The 24707-nt window shown below is 30.4% G+C and overlaps 3 protein-coding genes and 1 long non-coding RNA gene across 4 annotated transcripts; all 4 read right to left on the bottom strand.

Annotated features, from left to right (window-relative positions):
• Window positions 1-7651: 7651 nt before the first annotated feature.
• LOC113366771 (DNA-directed RNA polymerase III subunit RPC7-like) lies at window positions 7652-12823 on the bottom strand. Its single transcript, XM_026608426.1, has 4 exons — window positions 12588-12823; window positions 11932-12063; window positions 11740-11875; window positions 7652-7945 (listed from the first exon to the last, which is right to left on the bottom strand). The coding sequence occupies exons 3-4, from the start codon at window positions 11850-11852 to the stop codon at window positions 7711-7713; spliced, it is 348 nt and encodes a 115-aa protein (XP_026464211.1). The 5' UTR covers window positions 11853-11875; window positions 11932-12063; window positions 12588-12823; the 3' UTR covers window positions 7652-7710.
• LOC113367388 lies at window positions 11866-12719 on the bottom strand. Its single transcript, XM_026608999.1, has 2 exons — window positions 12588-12719; window positions 11866-12063 (listed from the first exon to the last, which is right to left on the bottom strand). The coding sequence occupies exons 1-2, from the start codon at window positions 12717-12719 to the stop codon at window positions 11866-11868; spliced, it is 330 nt and encodes a 109-aa protein (XP_026464784.1).
• A 44-nt stretch (window positions 12824-12867) lies between the features above and the next one.
• Window positions 12868-14258, bottom strand: LOC113366772. The gene is made up of 3 exons (XR_003366299.1): window positions 14121-14258; window positions 13966-14054; window positions 12868-12904 (listed from the first exon to the last, which is right to left on the bottom strand). It is a non-coding gene; the product is annotated as an uncharacterized LOC113366772 (long non-coding RNA).
• Window positions 14259-14461: 203 nt separating this feature from the next.
• On the bottom strand, window positions 14462-23417 carry LOC113367387 (bifunctional polynucleotide phosphatase/kinase-like). The gene is made up of 3 exons (XM_026608998.1): window positions 23402-23417; window positions 14599-15616; window positions 14462-14474 (listed from the first exon to the last, which is right to left on the bottom strand). Exons 1-3 carry the CDS (start codon window positions 23415-23417, stop codon window positions 14462-14464), a joined length of 1047 nt encoding a protein of 348 aa, XP_026464783.1.
• Window positions 23418-24707: the final 1290 nt, after the last annotated feature.

Here is a 24707-nt window from a genome sequence, read left to right as displayed (position 1 = left end):
ATAATAATTCATTAATTCAGAAAAAATGCTAGTTTGAAGATTGTGCCAGTTTTCAAATGTTTTTCCATTTTTTGTGTTCCAATTTTGACTATAGATTTATCTTCAGCGGTAAAAGTACATTGGAAAATTCGAAAAACATATGTCACACACCCAATCGAGACAACTTTTTTAGTGGACCTGTGTTAATTTCAACCATGGAATTCATAAAAAATTACCACCTATCAAAACTGAGAAAAACATATCAAAGCTGCATACGTGTTGCTACCTTCCGCATTAAAAAATAGAGAACAAAATTTAAAAAAAACGGCTGATATTGATCAGCTTATATAAACAAACAGTGCCAAATTTCTCATTAAAATTTTCAAGTAAATTAGTTGTTCTGTTTAACTATTATTTGTTATTATTTTGTATTTATATTTACAGTATACACTCGTAATTATATAAAATATATTTTTTTCAATCATGTATATTTGTTCTTTGTGCCAATTTTGTAATTTTGTTGCTATTACATTATTTCCGCGCTCAGTCAACAAATCTTTTGACTTTTAGTTCAGACTTTTGAGTTTATGAAAAAGCTTCAGTTGTATTTAAAAAGAAATAGCAATTTATTTTTATCACGGGTTGTACGAACGTAACATTTTTTAAAAATTTTGTTCTTTATTTTAAGTTTTTTAATGCGAAATGGAAAACTACATACTACTCCAAATTTCCATTATTCTATAATAGTCATTTAAGTAGTCCAATCCTTTTTTATTTAGCTCGATAATCGATCAAATATTTATTATCGCCTTTTTTGTGAAAGTTTTTAATTGAAATTCGATCAAGATTTTTCTGGGATTATAAAAAGCTTTTTATCCGCTCTATCCACATTTGAAAAATAATTCTTAGATATTGGCAACCAAATGGTTACCTCCAATAAAACTTACTGATTTGCAAGCTTATCCTACAGTACAAATATTTTCCGACCTGCATTAGAAGTACATAGTTTTTGAATGTCTTGCAGAAGGAGCAATTCTAGCAAAAAAATTGAAATTTAATATTGAAATCTGAAGATGAAACTGTTTTTGAGAGAAAACTGAATTTTTTTTTCAGAGTTATTGAAATGCCAATCGTTTCGCTAAGAATAGCATAACCTAACTCAAATATGTATGTTAGTATTTTAGCGATGTAGTGAGTAAATTATCAATGTAATTTGTGTTAGCTGACCCTTTCATTTATATACCACATATTTATATATTGAGAATTAGTTAGTCATTTCTAATACTAATGATTTTCTAAAAATATTTCCTGTGACTAAACGTTCGCCGGGTCAGCTAGTATATATATATATATATATATATATATAAATTACGTGCGGCCCGCGATAAAATTTTGAAAACCAAATTGGCCCGAGGGTTACAAAGGTTGCTCGCCCTTGCTTTAGATCCTTCCATGATTTACCACTTTTCCAATAGAATATATTGAATGAAATAGGTGCATAGGGAATAAATTACTTTAGTAAAAAAAGTATGAAATGTAAATTATTGTATTAGTATTTAAATTATTTTCTAATTTCGCAAAAATAAAATTATATTAGTCAATAAATTATGAATGAAGTATATTTATTAATAATAACTAGTTAAGTTTGTTAAATTTATGTGAATCTGCAACGTACATTACACATTAAATGTGCGCCTGATATATTTATATACATATATATAATATTTAATTATATGTGTGATTGTAATCTAAATAATATAATTAAAACTAATGTAAGTTTTAAAACTATTGTTATGAAATACAACTAAGATTTTACTAAGCAATAAATTATTTGAATTTGAAATTTACGAATCATATCAATATAAATATAACAATATTTCAAAATAATTTCTTAGTTTTTACATTAAGTTATTAACTTAATATGTTCAATTAAAAATTTATGTCAATTTTGGAAAAATTAATATATTAGTTTTCTCATAATTATATCTTTACAAGTATTTTAGCATAATTTGTACTTTGTTTCCCAAAATTTTTTTGACAAAACATTTTTTTGACCACAATTTTTTTCCCAATAATTTTTTTGACCAAATTTTCTTTCTCAAAATTTTTTTTCCCAAAATTTGTTTGACCAAAATTTTTTTGACCAAAAATTTTTTTGACTAAAATTTTTTGGACCAAAATTTTTTTTTCCCAAATTTTTTTGACCAAGATTTTTTTAACCAAAATTTTTTTTCCCAAAATTATTTTCCCAAAATTTTTTTTCCCAATTTTTTATCCAAAAATTTTTTTTCCAAAATTTTTTTTCCCAAAGATGTTTTCCTCAAATTTTTTTCTCTAAATTTTTTCTCAAAAAATTTTTTTTCAAAATTTTTTATCCCAAATTTTTTTCCAAAAAATTTTTTGCCCCAATTTTTTTTCTCAATTTTTTTCTCAGTTTTTTTCCCAAATTTTTGTTCCCAAAATTTTTTTTCCAAAAAATTTTTTTCCCAAAAATGTTTTTCCCAAAATTTTTTCCCTAATTTTTTTTCTCAAAAAAATTTTTTTTCCAAAAATTTTTTTTCCCAAAATTTTTTTTCGATGTAAGATGTTTTTGCCAAAAATTTTTTCTCCAAATTTTTTTCACAATTTTTTTTACCAAATTTTTTTTCCCAAAATTTTTTTTCCAAAAATTTTTTTTCCAAAAAATTTTTTTCCCAAATTTTTTATCCAAAAATTTTCTTCTCCAATTTTTTTTTTCCCAAAATTTTTTTTCCAAATTTTTTTTTCAAAAAATTTTCCCCAAATTTTTTTCTCAAAATGTTTTTTCCCAAAATTTTTTCCCCTAATTTTTTTTTCTCAAAAAATTTTTTTCCCAAATTTTTTTTCCAAAAAATTTTTTCCCAAAATGTTTTTTCCAAAATTTTTTCCCTAATTTTTTTTCTCAAAAAAATTTTTTTTCCAAAATTTTTTTTCCCAAATTTTTTTTTCCCAAATTTTTTTTTCCCAAAATTTGTTTTCAAAAAATTTTTTTTCCCAAATTTTTTATCCAAAAATTTTTGTCCCAAAAATTTTTTTTCGAAAAATGTTTTTCCCAAAATTTTTTTCTCCAAATTTTTTTCTCAAAAAATTTTTTTTACAAAAATTTTTTTCCAAAAATTTTTTTTTCCAAATTTTTTATCCAAAATTTTTTTTCTCAAATTTTTTTTCCCAAAAATTTTTTTCCCAAAAATTTTTTTCCCAAAAATTTTTTTTCCTAAAATTTTTTCCCTAATTTTTTTTCCAAAAATTTTTTTTCTCAAAATTTTTTTCAAAAAATTTTTTTTCCCAAATTTTTTATCCAAAATTTTTTTTCTCAAAATTTTTTTTACAACAATTTTTTTCCCAAAAATGTTTTTCCTAAAATTTTTTCCCTAATTTTTTTTTCTCAAAAAAATTTTTTTGACCAGAATTTTTTTCGTAATGGTAGAGTAATGGCTTCGTACCAACAGGGTAGCGAGTTCGAATCATATCTCCTGCTAAAAAATGGAATTCAGCAGTGTACGATTAACGTTGTGGTATTTATTTATTGTCGAATAACACAAAGTTAATATTTAGATATAACAAACTAACAAGTTATAAGGCCGAAAAAAAGCATAATCCATGCGGCCTGTGTTGGCGTAATTGGTAGCACGATGGCTTCATACCCACAGGGTACCGAGTTCGATTCATACCTCCGGACACAAAATTGTGGACGAGGCATGCACGGAATCACATCCGGTCGAATTTATTGTTGAATAACACAAAGTTAATATTTAGATATAACAAACTAACAAGTTATGAGGCCGGAAAAAAGCATAATCCATGCGGCCTGTGTTGGCGTAATTGGTAGCACGATGGCTTCATACCCACAGGGTACCGAGTTCGATTCATACCTCCGGACACAAAATTGTGTACGAGGCATGCACGGAATCACATCCGGTCGAATTTATTGTTGAATAACACAAAGTTTAATATTTAGATATAACAAACTAACAAGTTATGAGACCGAAAAAAGCATAATCCATGCGGCCTGTGTTGGCGTAATTGGTAGCACGATGGCTTCATACCCACAGGGTACCGAGTTCGATTCATACCTCCGGACACAAAATTGTGGACGAGGCATGCACGGAATCACATCCGGTCGAATTTATTGTTGAATAACACAAAGTTAATATTTAGATATAACAAACTAACAAGTTATGAGGCCGAAAAAAAGCATAATCCATGCGGCCTGTGTTGGCGTAATTGGTAGCGCGATGGCTTCATACCCACAGGGTACCGAGTTCGATTCATACCTCCGGACACAAAATTGTGGACGAGGCATGCACGGAATCACATCCGGTCGAATTTAGGACACCCGGTATGTTTCCGATTATCCGGACTTCCGATAATCCGGGCCTCTAATGTTGCGGACTTCCGATCATCCGGACTTTGCATTATCAGGACTTTGCCGATAATCCGGACTTCCAATAATCCCGACCTTTGATGTTGCGGACTTTCCATTATCCGGACTTTCGATAATCCGGACCTCCTATAATCCGGATCTTTGATGTTGCGGACTTCCGATAATCTGAACTTTCAATTATCCGGACTTTCGGTTATCCGGACTTCCGATTATCCGGACCTTGATGTTGCGGATTTCCGATAATCCGGACTTCCGATAATCCGAACCTTTGATGTTGCAGACTTCCCATTATCCGGTTTTCCGATAATCCGGACTTCCAATAATCCGGACTTCCAATAATCCGGACCTTTGATGTTCCGGACTTCCGATAATCCGGACTTCTGATTTCCGGACCTTCCGATAATCCGGGCCTTTGATGTTGCGGACTTCCGATAATTCGCACAGCAACGGTTGCTAGGCAGCGGTTACTATGTCCCTATTGGAGCAAAAAAATTTTGGAAAAAATATTGCCTAGCAACCGTTGCAACTATGTTACAACATTTTTACCGTTGCCTAGCAACCGTTGCAACTATGTTACAACATTTTCACCGTTGCCTAGCAACCGTTTTTGGTCGAAAAAATTATTTGATGTTGCGGACTTCCGATAATCCGCACAGCAACGGTTGCTAGGCAGCGGTTACTATGTCCCTATTAGAGCAAAAAAATTTTGGAAAAATATTTACAACATTTTCACCGTTGCCTAGCAACCGTTGCAACTATGTTACAACATTTTCACCGTTGCCTAGCAACCGTTTTTGGTCGAAAAAATTAGCAGACGGTAACAAGGCGACGGATTACCCATTCTTCTAAAATTTAAACGGTTGCTAGGCAACGGTAACTAGGCGACGGTTGCAGACATTTTTTTGCGAAAATTTTGTTGATAAGTTGATAATTTTGAAAAAAATATTGCCTAGCAACCGTTGCAACCATGTTACAACATTTTCACCGTTGCCTAGCAACCGTTGCAACTATGTTACAACATTTTCACCGTTGCCTAGCAACCGTTTTTGGTCGAAAAAATTAGCAGACGGTAACAAGGCAACGGATTACCCATTTTTCTAAAATTTAAACGGTTGCTAGGCAACGGTAACTAGGTCCGGATTATCAGAAGTCCGTATCATTGTAAGTCCGGATAATCGGACGTCCGCAACATCAAAGGTCCGGATTATTGGAAGTCCGGATAATCGAAAGTCCGGATAATTGGAAGTCCGGATTATCGGAAGTCCGCCACATCAAAGGTTCGGATTATCGGAAGTCCGGAAATTCGGTGGTCCGGATTATCAGAAGTCCGGATTATCAGAAGTCCGCAAATCAAAGGTCCGGATTATCGGTAGTCTGGATAACGGAAAGTCTGCAACATCAAAGGTCCGGATTATCGGAAGTCCGGATTATCGGAAGTCCGCAACATTAAAGGTCCGGATAATCGGAATCATACCTGGTGTCCTAAATTCGACCGGATGTGATTTCGTGCATGCCTCGTCCACAATTTTGTGTCCGGAGGTATGAATCGAACTCGGTACCCTGTGGGTATGAAGCCATCGTGCAACCAATTACGCCAACACAGGCCGCATGGATTATGCATTTTTTCGGCCTCATAACTTGTTAGTTTGTTATATCTAAATATTAAACTTTGTGTTATTCAACAATAAATTCGACCGGATGTGATTCCGTGCATGCCTCGTACACAATTTTGTGTCCGGAGGTATGAATCGAACTCGGTACCCTGTGGGTATGAAGCCATCGTGCTACCAATTACGCCAACACAGGCCGCATGGATTATGCTTTTTTTCGGCCTCATAACTTGTTAGTTTGTTATATCTAAATATTAACTTTGTGTTATTCAACAATAAATTCGAGCGGATGTGATTCCGTGCATGCCTCGTCCACAATTTTGTGTCCGGAGGTATGAATCGAACTCGGTACCCTGTGGGTATGAAGCCATCGTGCTACCAATTACGCCAACACAGGCCGCATGGTTAGTTTGTTATATCTAAATATTAACTTTGTGTTATTCGACAATAAATAAATACCACAACGTTAGGCTCACTGCTAAATTCCGTTCAATAGCTGGAGGTAAGATTCGAACTCGGTACCCTGTTGATACGAAGCCATAACTCTACCAATAACGCCAACACAGGCCATGGCTATGCAACTTTTTTTTGGCCATGTGACCTGTTAGTTTGTTATATCTAAATATTAACTGTGTTATTCAACAATAAATAAATACCACAATGTTAATCGTACACTGCTGAATTCCATTTTTTAGCTGGAGATATGATTCGAACTCGCTACCCTGTTCGTACGAAGCCATTACTCTACCAATTACGCCAAAACAGGCCATACCAACTCAACTTTTTTTTGGCCATATCTCTTGGAAAACCTTTTTGGGAAAAAAAATTCTGGTAAAAAAAATTTTTGGTCAAAAAAATTTTGGAGAAAAAATTTTTTGGGAAAAAAATTTTGGAGAAAAAATTTTTTGGGAAAAAAATTTAGAAAAAAATTTTTTGGGAAAAAAATTTTGGGAAAAAAATTTTGGGAAAAAAATTTTTTGGGAAAAAAATTTTTTGGGAAAAAAATTTTGGGAAAGAAATTTGGGAAAAAAAATTTTTGGTCAAAAAAAATTTGGGAAAAAAAATTTTTGGTCAAAAAATTTTTGGAAAAAAAATTTTTGCTCCAAAAAATTTTGAAAAAAAAATTTTGGGAAAAAAATTTTTGGTCAAAAAAATTTGAGAAAAAAAATTTGGAAAAAAAATTTGTGGTCAAAAAATTTGTGGTCAAAAAAATTTTGGAAAAAAATTTTTGGGAAAAAATTTTTGGGAAAAAAATTTTTGGGGAAAAAATTTTTGGGGAAAAAATTTTTGGGGAAACAATTTTGGAAAAAAATTTTTGGGAAAAAAATTTTTGGGAAAAAAATTTTTGGGGAAACAATTTTGGTAAAAAAATTTTTGGTCAAAAAAATTTTGGTCAAAAAAATTTGGAAAAAAAAAATTTGGGAAAAAAAATTTGGGGAGAAAATTTTGGGAGAAAATTTTGGGAAAAAAATTTTCTGGTCAAAAAAATTTTGGGCAACAAAATTTTGGAAAAAAAAATTTTGGGAAAAAAATTTGGGAAAAAAATTTTTGGTCAAAAAAATTTAGGAAAAAAAATTTGGAAAAAAAAAATGGGAAAAAAAATAAAAGTAAGCAAAAAAAATTATTTACATGCTATGTACAATTTTTACACAAATGGGGGATATTTTATAAAATATCTGATTTATAAAATAACTTCACAAAATATAATTATTATATTGCTTAAAAACAAGGTTCATCTAAATTATCATCTTCATCATCAAACGCTTCCCCGTTGTCAAAGTAATCACAAACATAATCTGTTCCTGTGTCCATTTCTTCATCAGGATGCTCATCATCCAGTTCTTCTTCTTTGTCTTCAACATCATTATCTTCCTTATTTAACAATTCTAAATCATCATCATCTAACTTACGTTTCTTTCCACCTTGCAATTCATTTTGCTCCAGAATGCTTAGTCTGGAAAAAATTAACACTTGCTTAAATTAGTAATAACTATTTTTGGTGTTAAAGCAAATTACAGATTTGTAATGAAAAAGAAAACATTGTAAAAGAATAAATTTGAATTAGGCGTTTTGCCTTAAAGAAAGCATAAACTTCCCAATATGTGTAATTAATTGAATCAATTTAATAAGAATTGATTTTACTAAGGTTTCAACTATGTACTTATTTTGAGAACAAAAGCTTCGTTTGTCATTAAGAAATAATAGATTAGAATTCCAATTTCTATTATACATGTTCTAAGTTCAACTTTAATAAAGTTGAATTTAGAACGTTTACTTATAATAAAGTATTAGAAACAATTTTTTTCGACGATTATTATTATTATTTTTGTGACGGTAAAAACCATAGATCACTTATAGACTTATAGATCACTCTAGAATATTACGGCCCTACGACAACTCGTTAAACTTTAACAATTCGCCAAAGATTGCAAAAATTAGTATCGGTTTTCATCAACGTTTGCTGAAAAATGACTGAACCGATTTCAGAAATTTAAAAGCCATTTGATGTATCTCGATGAGAATTATCGTTTCTCAGTTTTGTGCGACGATCGGTCGAGCCGTTCCTTTGTAATTTGTAAAAAAGTGTTAAACTTTCCGTTCAGATTTAAGCTTATACTACCGAATCGATTTAAAAAAATCAAAAACTGTTCGATAGATATTAGTTGGATATAATACTGATTAGTTTTTGGAAAGTTTTGTGAAAATCTACCGTGCCGTTTTCTTGTAATTGACTGTTGAAAAAAAATTAAAGCCAATTTTCATGGAACTATTTTTGGCGATATACATCATGGTCCTATAGAACCTACTGAAATATTACGGCCTTACGATAAGTAGTATAATTTTAAAAATTCATGAGTAGTTTTTTTTGACGTTTGTTAAATTTAAAATTAGACTATTTATTATATAATTATTTTTATAGATTGCAGAATGAAAGTAAAATATAAAAAAAAGACTATTTATTTGAATAACTGTAGAGTACTTGGTCTTAATGAGCATACTAAACCATTGAAGTCCTACGGAAACTGGTTCAAACATAAAAATTATTGATTTTTGATAATTTGCTTTTACAAAATACTTCGACTTAACGTGTTAGTTCGTTTTCAATAATGTGTAATAAATCCACACGGAATACTTTTAACCACTCACAAATTAATTTATTTTTTATTGATTAAGTCGATTATTTTCACATACTCGTATAGGGAAGTTCGTGTAACTTGCCTCAAGGCAAAATACCAATACCAACTAGTTTAAAATAACAAATATGGAAAGTTTCATTAACACCGCGGAAAAATTAACAATAACAATGAAGTGACCAGACAATCTTTAGCAAAAACTAACTAGCACGATTTCCAACTGATATTTTTCAAATAGTTCTTGAATACCCGAAAGTTTAGAACACAACGAACACCCAAAAATTTACAAATTTCGGCGGTCAACGATTAAATTGAAACGCCATAAGCAAGCAATTAGCATGCATTGAAATTGAATTGGCACATTTCGAGATTCAAAGTTCCTAATATATTATTACTGAACTTTTCATTAATTCATTCACTTTTGAATTACGATATATAATATATATATATATATATATTACGATATATAATAATATATATATATATATATATATATATATATATAGAGAGAGAGAGAGAGAGAGAGATTGGTAACTCACTCCGAGCGGAGTTGTATCATAGGATTTGTCATATCCGACTTCCCTAAACTGGTGCAGATATTTGCTTGAGATTTTTTACTAATACAAAGATTTAGGTCGAAAGATGCGGTGTTTTTCTCGCCTCACAGCCAGTTTTAGGACTTTTTAGGTATATAATGTCTCAAAAATATGCTATTTTGTATTCTATATTCTGTATATAATAATGCTTGTCCGTAAATGACCTCTTTTAATGGTATACACAACCCCAGCTATAAAATATTTACTATTATAACTTTTACAAAATTATGATTTCATGGTATTTTATTGTGTAAAAGTAATAGTATGCTAATATAATAGTAACCTAAATGTATAATTAATTCTCGGAGAGGAAATAAAATAATGTGAGGTATTATTTTGTGAAAAATATTATACACAAAGATTTGTTCTTATTTCATGCATAAGGTTCACTGCATTATTTACATATAAATATAAACATTTTCAAAGAATTCTATATTTTCTCTTCAAAAATAATTATAAAAATGATTTTGATTCCCAGGTTACCCATCAATTTGATATTTGTATGCATAAAACAGTAATTATTCTAATAAAATGATCTAAAATGTTTGAACTATTTGTAAACGATTTCTAAAGTTTTAATAAATCCTTAGATATGTTAATAAAACATTATAGAACACATTTGTGTCAAGTTAAACATTTCAAAGTTGTCAGAGTCGTGGGGTTGTTAAGTGGATATAACTACTCTCTGAAGCGGAATCAAATCCTAACCGATCTGGCTTCGGATATGATAAGCCATATATATATATATATATATATATATATATATATATATATATATACGCATATACGATACTTCTATAACACGGATTCGCTCTAACACGGTTTAAGATTTGACACTATCCTCCTTATAATACGGTACTTTTGAAGCATGGGTTCGCTCTAACACGGTTTCACAATTGAGCAAATCTCTCATAAAATAAAAAATATAGTAAAACCTATACAAATCAAACTTTATTTAATCTAAAATTAGTAAAATCACAGTACAATAGCTCAATAAATGTGATGAAACTAGTGCAAAAATAACTAATTTTAAACTTATTTCTCGAGCGCGTACGTTCTATAGAAATTTTAGGCTTATCTAAACAATTAGTCAATTAGACAAAGATCCTTTAAATAAAATGATCATAAAATTTAAATAAAGATAACTTTGTATGTGGTAAATATATAAATATCTTCTTGCTTATATATAAATATCTAAGCCAATAATCACAAATATATTTTTTTGCAAAAAATAATGCGCGGATCTAAGGTATAGAAAACTGATTGGATGATGGAGATATCTTGCGAAAAAAGGATCGTGTTGGATAGCACTTACTCATTAATTATGACTTAAGAAAACATAATTCATGTAATGTACATTACTCCTTATAAAATCAATAAATATAACAATATTTATTATGAAATCATGATTTGTAGCTTGTTTTTTTTGAATTCTTGGAACGTAACCCTTCTTTTTGTACTAGTTCTTTGTTCCGTATAACACGGATTCGTAATTTGGAACTTAACTACCGCGTTATGCGGGGGTTACCTGTATATATTATGAGTGTGTTGATTAGACAAATAACATTAAGTAAAAAAAACTAAAGCCAATTAGGAAATCAGCTTCATTAACACTAATCGTACCGCCGCTTTTCGTATACCTATTTCTACATAATAATGGGTCAATTAACCCGACTTGCTTGGGTGCATGATATATGGAAGTTAGATTGGAAATTAATCTATTATATTTAATGAACATATTTTCTTTCATAAACGTAAATACGTTTTTTTAAGTCATTGATAATCACATTTTTACATATAAGTGAGTTCATTGCATATATTCTGCAAGCATATTTTTTGCATTTATACTATTTAGAGCAAATGTTGATGGATTTATTTTTTCTACCGTATTCAATTTAAAACCTCCTATGGAGACATATTACAAATTCATCAAATAGGCATATAACCTTATAAGACGACATTATTACAATTATACAATGCTACAATATTATAAATATGGATAGCTTGAAAAAACTCACCTAGAGTTAATGTCAATTGTCTTTGTTTTCTTAGTACTTAATTTAATATTTTGCCTATTCTTAATTCCTCCTGGTTTCAGTTCTAATGGCAAATGTTTCCAAACAATGTACATTCTTGTGTTTTGTTTAGAATTTCCTAGAAGCAATGAAGTTATTCAACTGATTTCCGACAAATAAATTACATATACTCACAGCATATCGATTACCATAAGGCTGAACAATGGACTTCTCTACAGTTTTACTCTTAGGCATGATAGCATTCTCTTTGTAATATTCATTCAATTCTCTTTTTAACATCAATATATATTCTTCTAAGGGACTAATCTGTAATAGTCAAACAATTAATAATTTGACCAATGTATAACAAATTATTTAATATATGTCTTTTATAACATATTCACATAACCAAACAGATAGTTAATTTCACAAAAGAGTGCATTTGTCTTTAAAAGTAAAAATATGAAGCAACAGTAAGGTGATCTGGGTAAAGCATGTTTTTAACCTACTATCATTTTTTTTTTAAGAGCAACAATTGTCCTGAATTTAGAACTTTTGACCCGCGTTTTCGAAATATATAGGCTCAAATTTAATCTTTGCAAACCAATCCTGGTAATAAAATTACAATTACGCATGAAATATCTGAAAATGATATATACAACAAATATGCTTATATGAAACAATGAATTTAATATTCATACAAACTTTTCAATTTATAATCAAATTTGAGAAAGATTTGAGAAACAATCTACATATTATTTGAATCCCTGTTTACTTAACTTTAATATTAAATATATAGTTGATGTATAGTTAATAATAATAACAGTTAAATATATAGTTAATTGACATACTGTGACAGGAGGAGCTTTATTCATCAATGGTGGAAAAGTTAATGGAGGTCCAATAATGGCTTGGTTTAATTCTGCTCTTAAAGCAGGTCCACTTAAACCCATTGCGTTTAATTGATCAGATGTAAAACTCATGCTGCTACCAGGGCCACCCCTACCCCTACCTCTACCTCGGCCTGCCATAATTCTACAAAATTTATAAAAATATATGATATAAGTAAAAAAATAAATATTTTCATTCGGTGCTAATTTGATTCAATGGTCTTTGAAGTATTTCTAGAGGGTTCAATTTCTTCTTCTAATTCTTTTTTGAAGTTGTCCTAAAAACAAAAAAAAACTATTTAATTCATACTAATATTTATTTAATATAAATACTGAGATATGTATGTGATTATATATTAATATGAATGATTATTTGGGTAATAGTAATATGAATATTGATATATTATATATAAATGATTATATACAGTATTTAAAAATTTAGAAGGTAACTTTAAGTAAATTTATTTCTTAGAATAACTTATTTTATATATTTTCTATGGCTGACAATGAGTTATAACAATCACTGAATTTCAAAAATATAATTATATAATCGAAAAACACTTCTGTTTATAATGATTTTAGTTTATCTGATTTTAAAGAAAAATTGACAATCTTTAGTAAATCATTGGCTCGCAAACGCAAGATAACTAGCAACCCAGTTCCTTAATAATACTAAAGATACATTGTATATTTATTAAAGAAAATGTAATGCAAACAATCAATAATGAAAAGCTTTATGAGCCACGATCATCATAAAAAACCAAAAGCAATTAATGCAATGCTAAAGATCGAATTAACCAAAGCAACTGTGTACAAATTCATATTAGAATAATATAAAAAGGATTCACTGGCAAATAAAATAGACAAAAGTATCATAATAATCATATCTTAAATTAACTTGAGTTAGAAAATAATAGTACATATCAAGCAATTTTTACAAAAGAAGCAATTAAATAAGTAGGCATATATATATATATATATATATATATATAAGATTTATTATATATGGTATGATTCTCAGATTCATGTATTTAGACTGTCAGTAACAAATATTAAAAGTAAAAGAATTTTATCCTCAAATGACTATCATAACAAACAATTAAAGTTATTAAGAGTATCAGACACCTATGTGTCTATTTATCGTTGCATATTTGTAGTTTATATTAAGTGTTGTGTATATATTTTAAAAGCTGTTTATGAATTTAAAATTTTCTCATCTGTTTCCTTTAGTTTTTATTTCTTAGTTTGCAATTTATAAAATTTGCACACTATGAAATGCAATTATATTGTATAGTTGCCATGTGCATTGAGTAAATAAATAAATAATATGTATACGTACAATGTCGTAGATTATTTTGATAACCAAGGAACAGCTGGGGCAAGTGGCGATTTCCACACCTGATTGTAATTCTTCCTAAAGTAATTTTACTGTATGAAATATTAAGTAAATTCATTTTAGAGGAAATAAGTGAAAATCACATGCCGCTAAAATACCTTAGTAACTTGAAAACTATCTCCACAAGGACATGGGTAATAGTAAGTATTGTCTTCTTCGTCGAATTCGAAATCTTCAATTTCTATTTCATCGTGATATACAGGCATATTTTATTAATTTATTTATTCCAGATTCACATGAGCACATTTGTATAAAGTGAGGTTAATTTAATGCGGATTGACGAAGATGTCAAAGTTAGCTGTCACTTGGCTGTCAACTGTCAACGTCATACGCGCATGCTTGCACACGGCATCGTTTTCCGCATCCGACAGTATTGGCGGTAAATTTGTCTTTGCCAGGCAACACAGGTCAACTATTATATTACATGAATATTTTTTAATTAGACACATTGTCTAGACAATATTAGAATATGATATATTCATACCTTGTTTATCTATGAAAACTACTAGTGGTGATGGCATCGCGCTTTAAAGCACATTTCTACAATTTTATTTCTCCAATAAATACATATAATACAGTTCTTCATGTTCTTTATTATCAAATTGTGGAATAAAATTTATCTTAAATATTTCTGCAAAACCTTCACTTAATGTTGGTTCAACAAAATTTTTTCTATAAGAAAAAAGTATCATATCTTTAATTTCCTCATGTGTTTTATCCGTTAGTTCTCTGAATATATTATTATGTCTGCAATGATCACACCGCAACGAACTTTTACTTTTCCAGCCCCAACAATGGTAGCGGTTGCGAGATTCTTTATCTGCATTTGTATTATCCACAACCACACTTTTGCCATTCTGCAAAGCATTCTTCATTGCTGCAACACATTTTTGCCAACTACCCGATGTATCACGATTTACATGAACATATCCAGATTGTACAAGTTCTTTGCTGATGAAAGATTTTCCGGACCCTGGACAACCCACTAAAATGATAACCTCTTGTTCACTTTGAATTAGTTTTGCATTAGGTGGGTCAAATCTAGAAATATGCAAATTTTTTAAGGAGGGAGGATCAAATCCTGGTTTATTCCACTGTACTACTTTTGCTTTTTCAAAGTGTTCTTGAGGTGTGTAGAATGCAATTCCCAGATTTTTTGCCATTAATCTATCTGCAGCAGAAAAGTCTTTTTTTCTGCCAAGTGCCCATTTATCTGGTCTACCAGCTGCATCACTACAATAAAAACAATCTTTGGATACAGAAACTCCACAATTTTTCTGTTCTGTCAGCACTTTCCACATACCAGTAAGTGGTTTTCCGTAAATTCCTTTTGTGGTTGAAATAAAAACTTGCATTGGAATATTTAACTTATTTAAAATTGCTTCAACCTTGCCCTTAAATTCTTTGGGGTCAGTTTTTCCTTTACCAATGCCAGCTTGGTTAGTAAATATAACAAGCTTGTATCCTTGTGTTTTCAATTCTTTCAAATGTTTTGGTATTTGTTTAAAGGCTATTTGCCAGTCATCTTTATTCTTTGCAAAAACTAGACCAGATTTTGTTTTAATAAGCGTACCATTGCAGGAACTTTCCGTACCTTAGAGAAGTAGTCGAAAATTTTTACATGTTTTCCAATAAGTCATTATATATGTTATTTAAATATTGCAACTTTCATTATTCGTATTTTATAGACTAGAAAATATAGAGTTCATACATTATACATTTTATGACAACGTATGTTATAAATATGTTTACAAGAAGAGCAAAAAAAAAATAATAAGCGGAGTTCGATTTAAAGAATCTTATTTTATTTTTCTAACATAAGAATTATGTATACTGAAACGCAAAGTTAAAATTATTTATATAGTGAGTTATAATTGAAATACTATATTTGATTTTTTTTTTTTTTGAAATTTCTAAATTATTTTTTTTTGTTTTTCCAAAAAACTAATAGTTTCTGCATTCTGACAATACAAACAAAATGCTTTTGTATCATTCGAGTCAGATGCTGCGCTTTCTCAAAAACTGAAATTTTAGCCCTTTTTTCTCCGTATCTCCGAAACGGCTGAATCTGTGTTTTCAAGCACTAACCAGCGCACCACCTCGTCAATATGAATCAAATGTTTTTTGAATAATTTAAATCGGTTGATCCGTTCTCTTGAAAACTTACATTTTTAGCACTTTTTGCTCCATATCTCCCAAGCCGCTGGACCCGCCTTCCTCAAAAACTAATCAGCACATTTCCTCATCAAGGAATCGAATATTCACGGATCAAATTGGTTGATCCGTGCGCCCAAAATCGTGGACAAATTTTTTTATCCAATTATTTTTTTCTATGTATGCCAAAATGTTCAGAAGGTCCTAAAACGTAAAGATACATCAAAATTTTCATTTTGGAGTTTTTGCGATTACTATAACTTACCCTACGGGAAGTTAAAAACTAAATTTTTATTTCAATTTTCACAAATAATGTTGTAATATATATGAACTAGCTGGTGACTTAATGAATAAAAGATTAAAAAAAATTACCAAGATTCCAACATGGTATGAAACTAATTTTGATTGGGGTATTTGCACGTTTTTCATTGCCTTGGAAGCAATCTGGAAATACTGTCCAGATAACAGATATTGGATTCGCACATCAGACTGAGGTCATTTTATTTATTGCAATAAATTTTCCTCAAAATGGAGTATGCTCGGGTAAAAAATTCTACATTTTGATGTGGTTCGTTAGCATGGTTTTAAATTGTTTAGGATTTTTAAAATTGTTTTTGAGTTGAAGTCGTTTTACAAACCAAGTTTTGGCTAATTGATTTTTGCAGTGTGGACAGTTAATTTGGTAGAACAAATTTCATTCAGGACATTCGATATAGGAATCTTTGTTTTAGTATAAAATAGTGTTAGTTGTTGTGCTACAATTTTAAACTAGTCGGAGTCCTGATTTATAAAAAAAAGAGTGCGCGTAAGGATCACACGCGATTGAAGTAAAACTTTTAATATTGTATGAGTAGGCAATTAAGATAAAAATAAAAAAAACATCATATTTGAATTTTAAAAATCATCTTTTAATAATCATATAACATCAATAATAATAAGATCTCCTGAGCATCGGCACAGCTGTCCTACTGATATTAAGAGTTTGAATATGATGTGAAGCTTTCTTCCTAATTTTGTAACCTATCTTACCGGGAATTCAAACCATAAACGTAGAAGTTCATCATTATCGCCACGTTCTATGTACACTAATTTTCCCACACAACCATTAGCTAAGCCATCACTTACATCAATATTAGTTGTTATTATGTAAAATTTATTCAGAACTAAAATTATTTCATACGGCAAAGCCCCGGTATCAATAACCGATTTTTGTGAAACTGCTGACGAATGTATGATTGTTGATCTGTCGCATGGCAACCTACATAAATATCCGTGGCAGTAGATATTATTTTGTCTTCAACGAGATTCAATATAAATTTATTATATTCCATGGCACATTTATTCTCTAAGAAAAGTCTTATTCCATGAGGACATAATACAGCAACCTCTTCTTTTGTAAAAAAAACGTGATTCAATTAATGCAAGTTCATATAGGGTTTAGCGCTCGACTTACGCATGACATGACGGGAGTGGATACTCGCGACATCAGCGCTTACGGCGTCGTAGTGTTCAACTACACGTTGGCATTTTCGTTGCATTTGTACGGATTTACACCCGTGTAGCCTAAAGAAATTTTTACACCCATATCGCGCCTAAAGAAGTTTTACTTCAAAAACAAAATAACCTGGAATGCCTTAACGCATTTCTTTCGCTATGATATGCCAAAATGTTTAGGTCTTGAAACGTAAAAATATGCAAAAACTTTCATTGAGATCACTATATAACTTACTCTACGGGAAGTTGAAAAGTACATTTATGTGAATAAACAAAGTTAATAAATGTCGGCGAGTAAATATGTTATATCATATAGCTCATAAGCATAATGACAAATTTTAAATCGTTAATTTCATTACGATATACTATAATGTTCTATTCCAAATGTAGGTTTATTTCAAAATAAAAATTCGAGTAATAAAGATTAGTTATTTTACAAAAACAAATATAACTACAAAACGTAGAACGTTTCTGCCACTACTGAAGCGATAAATCGTATTTTATAAATTAATAATGCTTAATACAAAAAAAAATGTTAGATATTATATTGTGATACGTTTTTGTGCAATTGTTATCACGTGTTTGGCACGTGCACAGAGGCGTAACATAAAGTTCACCCCTTAAATTTTTTATAGGCGATATACACTACATCCTAATAATGCTTTAACGATTCTACCATATACCAATTATCTCTATGCAATTTTTGAACAAGATCGTATCTGAAATCCTGCAATATACCCTTGGAAATATGCCATTAAAATATACTTACAATTAGAAACAGTTGTCGAAATGATGAGGTTGTTCTTATGACAACATTAATTGTGAAAAAATCTGTTCACACATACATACATACACACACATACTTTTTCCAAATTTGGTCTCATTCGATTCAGAATGGCTGGAAACGTCGAGAAAACAAAATTAGCGAGTCGGATTTTTTTGATGAAAACATAAACTTCTCCTTCGGGAAGTTAAAAATTTTAAGTAATTATCATTTCGAGGTATATCGTGGGATCCAAATGTAAAACTAGTTGGTATTTTGCCTTGAGGCAAGTTACATGAACTTCCCGAAATGTGTAAATGATCGACTTAATCAATAAAAAATAAATTAATTTATGAGTGATTATAAGTATTCCGAGTGGATTTATTACACATCATTGGAAACGAACGAACGAACACGTTAACTCGGAGTATTTTTCACTTTTCTGCGATTTATGAAGAAACCGATCGTCGCACAACTGACAAACAATAGTCCTCATCGAGATACATCGAATGGCTTCTAAATTTTTGAAATCGGTCCAGCCGTTTTCGAGAAAACGTCGATCTACGGCAAAAAATCTGTTCACATACACGCACACACGCACACATACTTTTTTCCAAATTTGGTCTCATTCGCTTCAGAATGGCTTGAAACGTCGAAAAAACATAAAATTAGCGATTCGGATTTTTTGATGAAAACAAACTTCTCTTTTATGTTTTCTCGACGTCTCAAGCCGTTCTGAATCGAATGAGAACAAATTTGGAAAAAGTATATGTGTGTGTATGTATGGATTTGTGTGTCAGCCGATTTTTGACTTTTCGTCTACGTTTTCTCAAAAACGGCTTAACCGATTTCAAAAATTTCGATGTAAGCCATTCGATGTAACTCGATAAGTATTAGCATTTCTCAAAATTCTGAATTGATATTAAAACTTCAAAAACTATTCGAAAGATGTTATATAGTAACTATGCGATGAAACTTTTTTGTTCACAGTTATCATAGTCCTAAAATAACATACTAAAATATTACGGCCCTGCGACAATAGTTTAATTTTAAAAATTCAATAATGTGTGAAAAAATATATGAATTTGTGTAAAAAGTATTTTTGTGATGTGATAAGTCAAAATTTGAATTGCACAAATTTGAAAACTATTGGAATGAATTCGATTAGGATGAGACGCAATTAGGTTTGCAAAAAAATCGACCAAGCCATAATTTGGAAAAATAAGGTAGAATTTTAGGACATACGAGCACGTATCTGTGCACTATAATTACTATAACTAAATTAAAATAAATGTGTTAGAGTGATATTAAATGGAAATGATAATGTTTAGATTTAATAATTTATCTGTATATGTAAATCTAGATTTTAGTCGATTGAGTCAATTATTAAACATTTTGAGAAGTTCATGCAACTTTGTCTTTTGTCTAAAATGCCACTTCCAACTAGTTTTAACATACGTTTTATCTGTTTGGCACTATTGCTCATTGAGATTGAGATATTGTTAAATTGAGGTACGGTTGTTAAACTATTGCGATGTTTTAATAAAATTGTAAGATAGGATTCATAAATATCGATTGTAGACTGGGGCATAATATAGACATTCGTAAGTGATTATTGGTAAGGTTTTTTTATATTATATTTTTTTACAGCAATCAGAACCTTACGTCCTATGGGCTGTTGGGCTGAAACTTCTCCTTCCTTCGTATTTTTTAGATGGTAACGCAATAGTTAATCCATCCATATTTGATGATTTTTGTTATTAGAATTAATCTAATAGGGCTGACTTTTTTTATTGGTGCAGCAATGCCGGGCAAGGGCTATTTTCACTTGGAAACATATTGCTATGTATATTTCCAAGTGAAAATTGTTGTCACTGCTGTCTGACAACAGGCTGCTCGAAGTGGGTATCGAACCCTGGACCTCTGATTCAGATCTCGTCGCTATTGATAAGGTGACCATATTTTTTGCATGAAATCCGGGACGGATTATAATGTGTGTGAGAGCGGGGGGAGTGTTGGTGAGCTAAAAATTTATATACACATTTTGTCGGTTCATATTTTCTAGTTGAAATATATTTGAACAAATATTGGCATTCATATAAAAGGAAACGAGATAGTAGATGCGTTAGCAAAAGAAGCTTGCCATAGCGGCGAAGATTGTGACAAAATTCCATCCTTAGAATTAAATAACGTAATCAAACAACAGTGTGTAGAAAGATGGCAAACATTCTTTGCAGAATCGACAAAAATAAAAGGTATCACATACGCATTAACAAAGAATAAGGTATCGCAAAAGACTTGGTTTGAAAACGTGGAAGAAAGTAGAATTTTCATCTCGATCATCTGTAGACTGAGGTTTGGACACACCTTCTGCAAGAACCACTTGAAAAGAATTAGAATCACAACGGACTCAGCATGCAATTGCGGAAGCGAAGAGGAAACAATAGACCACCTGTTTTGGGAATGCAACTTATTCCAAAACGAAAGAAGAACATTAATATTAAACTTAGTTAAAGAAAATGTTATTTTCCCAATTAATGTACAATCATTAATAGCTAGTAATAATTTATAAATATATATTTAATTTTATTAATAATACTAAAATTAATCTATAAGTTGATGATATAATAAGAATGTATATTAAACAATTGTAAGAATGGCATCTGGCCTTATGATGTACATCAAAAGCCAATAAAAAAAAAAAAAAAAAAAAAATTGGCATTCAAAACGTTTTTGGAAATCCGGAACAATCCGGGACAAAACACTTAAAACCGGGACAAATATTGCTTTTAGAAGAAGCAGGGACGCTAGACGGAAAATCGGGACTGTCCCGGCAAATCCGGGACGTATGGTCACCTTATTATTGGGGTATACAAATTTCTACAACTATCAAGCATTAATTTGCTACTTATGTATTAAAACAAAACGCACACATATTTTACATGCAATCTGCTTAATCTGCGTAAAGCCAACTCCGTTTTTATTAACCAAAACCTCACAATTAGCTCGGCGAATATGCACGTGTACCCTATTCGCATGTAGACATATGTAAAAACGCAAAATAAAGAATGATCTCTTTTCGCTGTAGTACAATATATTTTTTCGCATTTCCGCTTTGAACAGCGGCGCGTGTGCATACTTTTCAAAGAAGAGCAAAAACGTGCTGAATTATATTATTATGATCTAGAGACGACTCCGATGAGTGGAATGCTCTCCGGTAAGCCGCTTAGCGGTGATGTTTAGCATTCAGAGATCGCGGTCCGCGCGGCGTCGATTTTTAATGAGCGACGCTACACTTAAGCTCCATGTAGGAAACACGATTCGGTTTCGTGATAATGTTGCCGTTTTTGCTCACTTCTGGCTTATCAATACAAGAACGGACAAACATTTGATTGTTTGCTGGTTTGCAAGAAAAATATTTATTCCACAATATTTAATCCACGAGCCAATCGTGGTATGGTAGTACAGAAGGCTAGCAAAAAGCAAACACCAGTTGTGAAGACTAGGTACGGTTGTGTCAGACTGCGGAAGTCACAGTCGTCATAACTGCTAAATCATTGTTAAACTATACTAATTATGAAGAAAAAAAGATGAAGTATGATTGTTCGAACAAGTTTCCATGATTGCATTCAGCCAGTGCCTTAACACTAATCGTACCGCTGCTTTTCGTAACCTATTCCTACCATAGCGGGTCAAATGACCCAACATGCTTGAGTAATAAAATAGGGAAGTCAGATTGGAAATAAGTATGAAAACTAGTGGGGCGCATTGCATCGTGCCTTAAGGCAAATTGCTGGAACTTCCCGTACCAAAAATTATTTTTATTAAAAAGATTAACATTTTTGAAAAAAAATTACTCTGAAAAAATTTGATTTTTGAGAAAACTATAAATTTTTGACAAAAACTTACTTTTTTTGAAAAAAAAAGACTTTTTGAAGAAAAATATATTTTGAAATATTTTGGAAATTCTGAACTTTTTTTTAAATCAATCGTACTGCTTTAACTGCATAGAGACGAAATTATTGCGTCGCCGTCTAACGGAAAAAACACTGGTACGGAACCCATAAGAATGCAAACAAAATTTATACTTATTGTTAAAATCTCTATAAAATATCTGATAACTTGATGTGCATATGTTTATGATCATTTTTGACTTTTTTTACTAGATCTCCGAAATCGCTAGACCTGCCTTCATAAAAATTTGATCAATTCTTCATCTTGCCAATACAAAAAAAGTAATTTGTTGTCAAATTTATAGTTTCTTAAAAATCTAATTTTTTGAAGTAATTTTTTTTCAAAAATGTTAATCGTATTTAAAAAAATAATAAATTTTGGTACGGGAAGTTCCAGCAATTTGCCTTAAGGCACGATGCCATGCGCCCCACTAGTTTGAATTATTCAAATCGTTTTATCCGTGTTCCTGAAATTGTCGACGAAAATTTGTATCCGCACACACATACATACAAACACACACATACATACATCAATTTTTTCTAAGGTATGCCAAAATGTTCAGAAGGTTTTGAAACGTAAAAATATAAATATTTTCATTTTCGATTTTTTTGCGATAACTATAACTTGCCCTACGGGAGGTTAATAAAAATAATTAAAATTAATGAAAGCATTTTCTTTTATAAACGTAATGAATACGGCATTTTAAGCAATTTCTTATCACATTTTTATATCAAAGTTAGTTCAATGTACATATTCCGCACGCAAATTATTTAGATCAAATGTTGATGGTTTTATTGTTTCTTGACACATATAAGATTGTAAAAATGCATTTATTTTTTTCTCGGAATAAATTCTAATGGTATCCTAATACTCTCTTTGAATCCTAACGGTCACTTATTTCTGCACATGATCTTATGTAGTTCACATTACAATCATCAATTATCATTGAAAAGTGAAAATGCAATAGGTATTAGTTTTAATTTTATGACATTATTCATATCTTCTTATACTGACTTGTTTTGTGCGACATTTTTAGGGTAAAAAATTACTTTCAAAAGAAAACAATTCTTCAAACGTTTTCAAATAAAATTTTACTGGAAGCTATGTCTTGTCTGAAATTTTGATATTTTTGTAAATTATTCTTGAGTATTTTGATTGAACTACTTTTTCATAATGGTCTTTGCTGAAATAAAACAGAATAAAAGTTTATAAAATAAAAGAATGCTCTCTAGGTCAAATGACCTGGCGTAGTATAAAACGGAATACATTAAATATTACTCAAAATAAATAACAAAGAAAAAAATTAAAACTATATTAATAATATAATGATTAGTACGAGTAGTTTCGAACGTCTAATTTCTCAAAACATTGAAATTATAGATGTAATTCCAATTCAAAGTTCAATATGGGTCATTTGAGCCCCCTTTGGTGTGATTAGTGTTATAAAGCTTAAAAGTAAATTTTTATGTTCGAATTCTTTTAATAAAAACTTAATTGTATACAGACTGAAATTCAATAATTTAAACTAAATTAGTTGTATTCAGATGTGACCTCACTTTGGTTGTTATTTTGCTGTAAGTTGAACACGACTAGTTATTCACCAACAATTAATTTTTGCTTTTAATTTAACTCAGTTCAGCTCAGTCATAATGATGAGTTTTCAAAAGAGTACAGTTGTGACAAATTTGTGGGTACGAATGTGACACGTATCTCTCGTCTTCTTTGGCTTAAGATTAAACAAATAAAAAAAAATTAATTTATCTAATTGTAAGGCAAAATACGAAAGAGAAAGGAAAAAAATACAATTCAAGGAAAAAAGATTTTACAAAGAATTTTTGTTAACTTTGTTTAAAAAATTATGTTTCGTTATATATTGTAATAATTTATTTATAAGTTTTGTTTAAATTTTTATGTTGTGTTGTGTTACATATTATTGTCACAAACATTCTTTGGGTGTGGACGGTTGTGACATTCGCCCTTTTTTGTATGATTTGATTTTATGGCAAATCCATCATTTTTAAGGAGAGTATTCACCTAGAAAAGTATTCAAAATACGATTTAATGTACTTTTCTCCCAACTTACTGATAAATGAACAAAATTATTGCTGATCAAAAAGAAAGGCACAACCGTACCCACAACCACCCAACCTCGCCCAGTTATATATCATGCAGGAAGGTAACAGATTTTCACTTGAGGTTATAGAGCTCAAATATATGATGTTAAGTGCCTTTCGGAGACATAGTCATACTATTTTACACCAAAAATATTTTATATGGTTTGCCGGGTCAGCTAGTATATTCATAATGTTTCTTAATTAAC

The sequence above is a fragment of the Ctenocephalides felis genome, unplaced genomic scaffold (genome assembly GCF_003426905.1).
Source record: "Ctenocephalides felis isolate EL2017-DRISC unplaced genomic scaffold, ASM342690v1 CF-g0.4_SCAFFOLD_01170, whole genome shotgun sequence".
NCBI classification, from domain to species: domain Eukaryota; kingdom Metazoa; phylum Arthropoda; class Insecta; order Siphonaptera; family Pulicidae; genus Ctenocephalides; species Ctenocephalides felis.
This window is presented reverse-complemented; position numbering and strand designations above follow the sequence as displayed.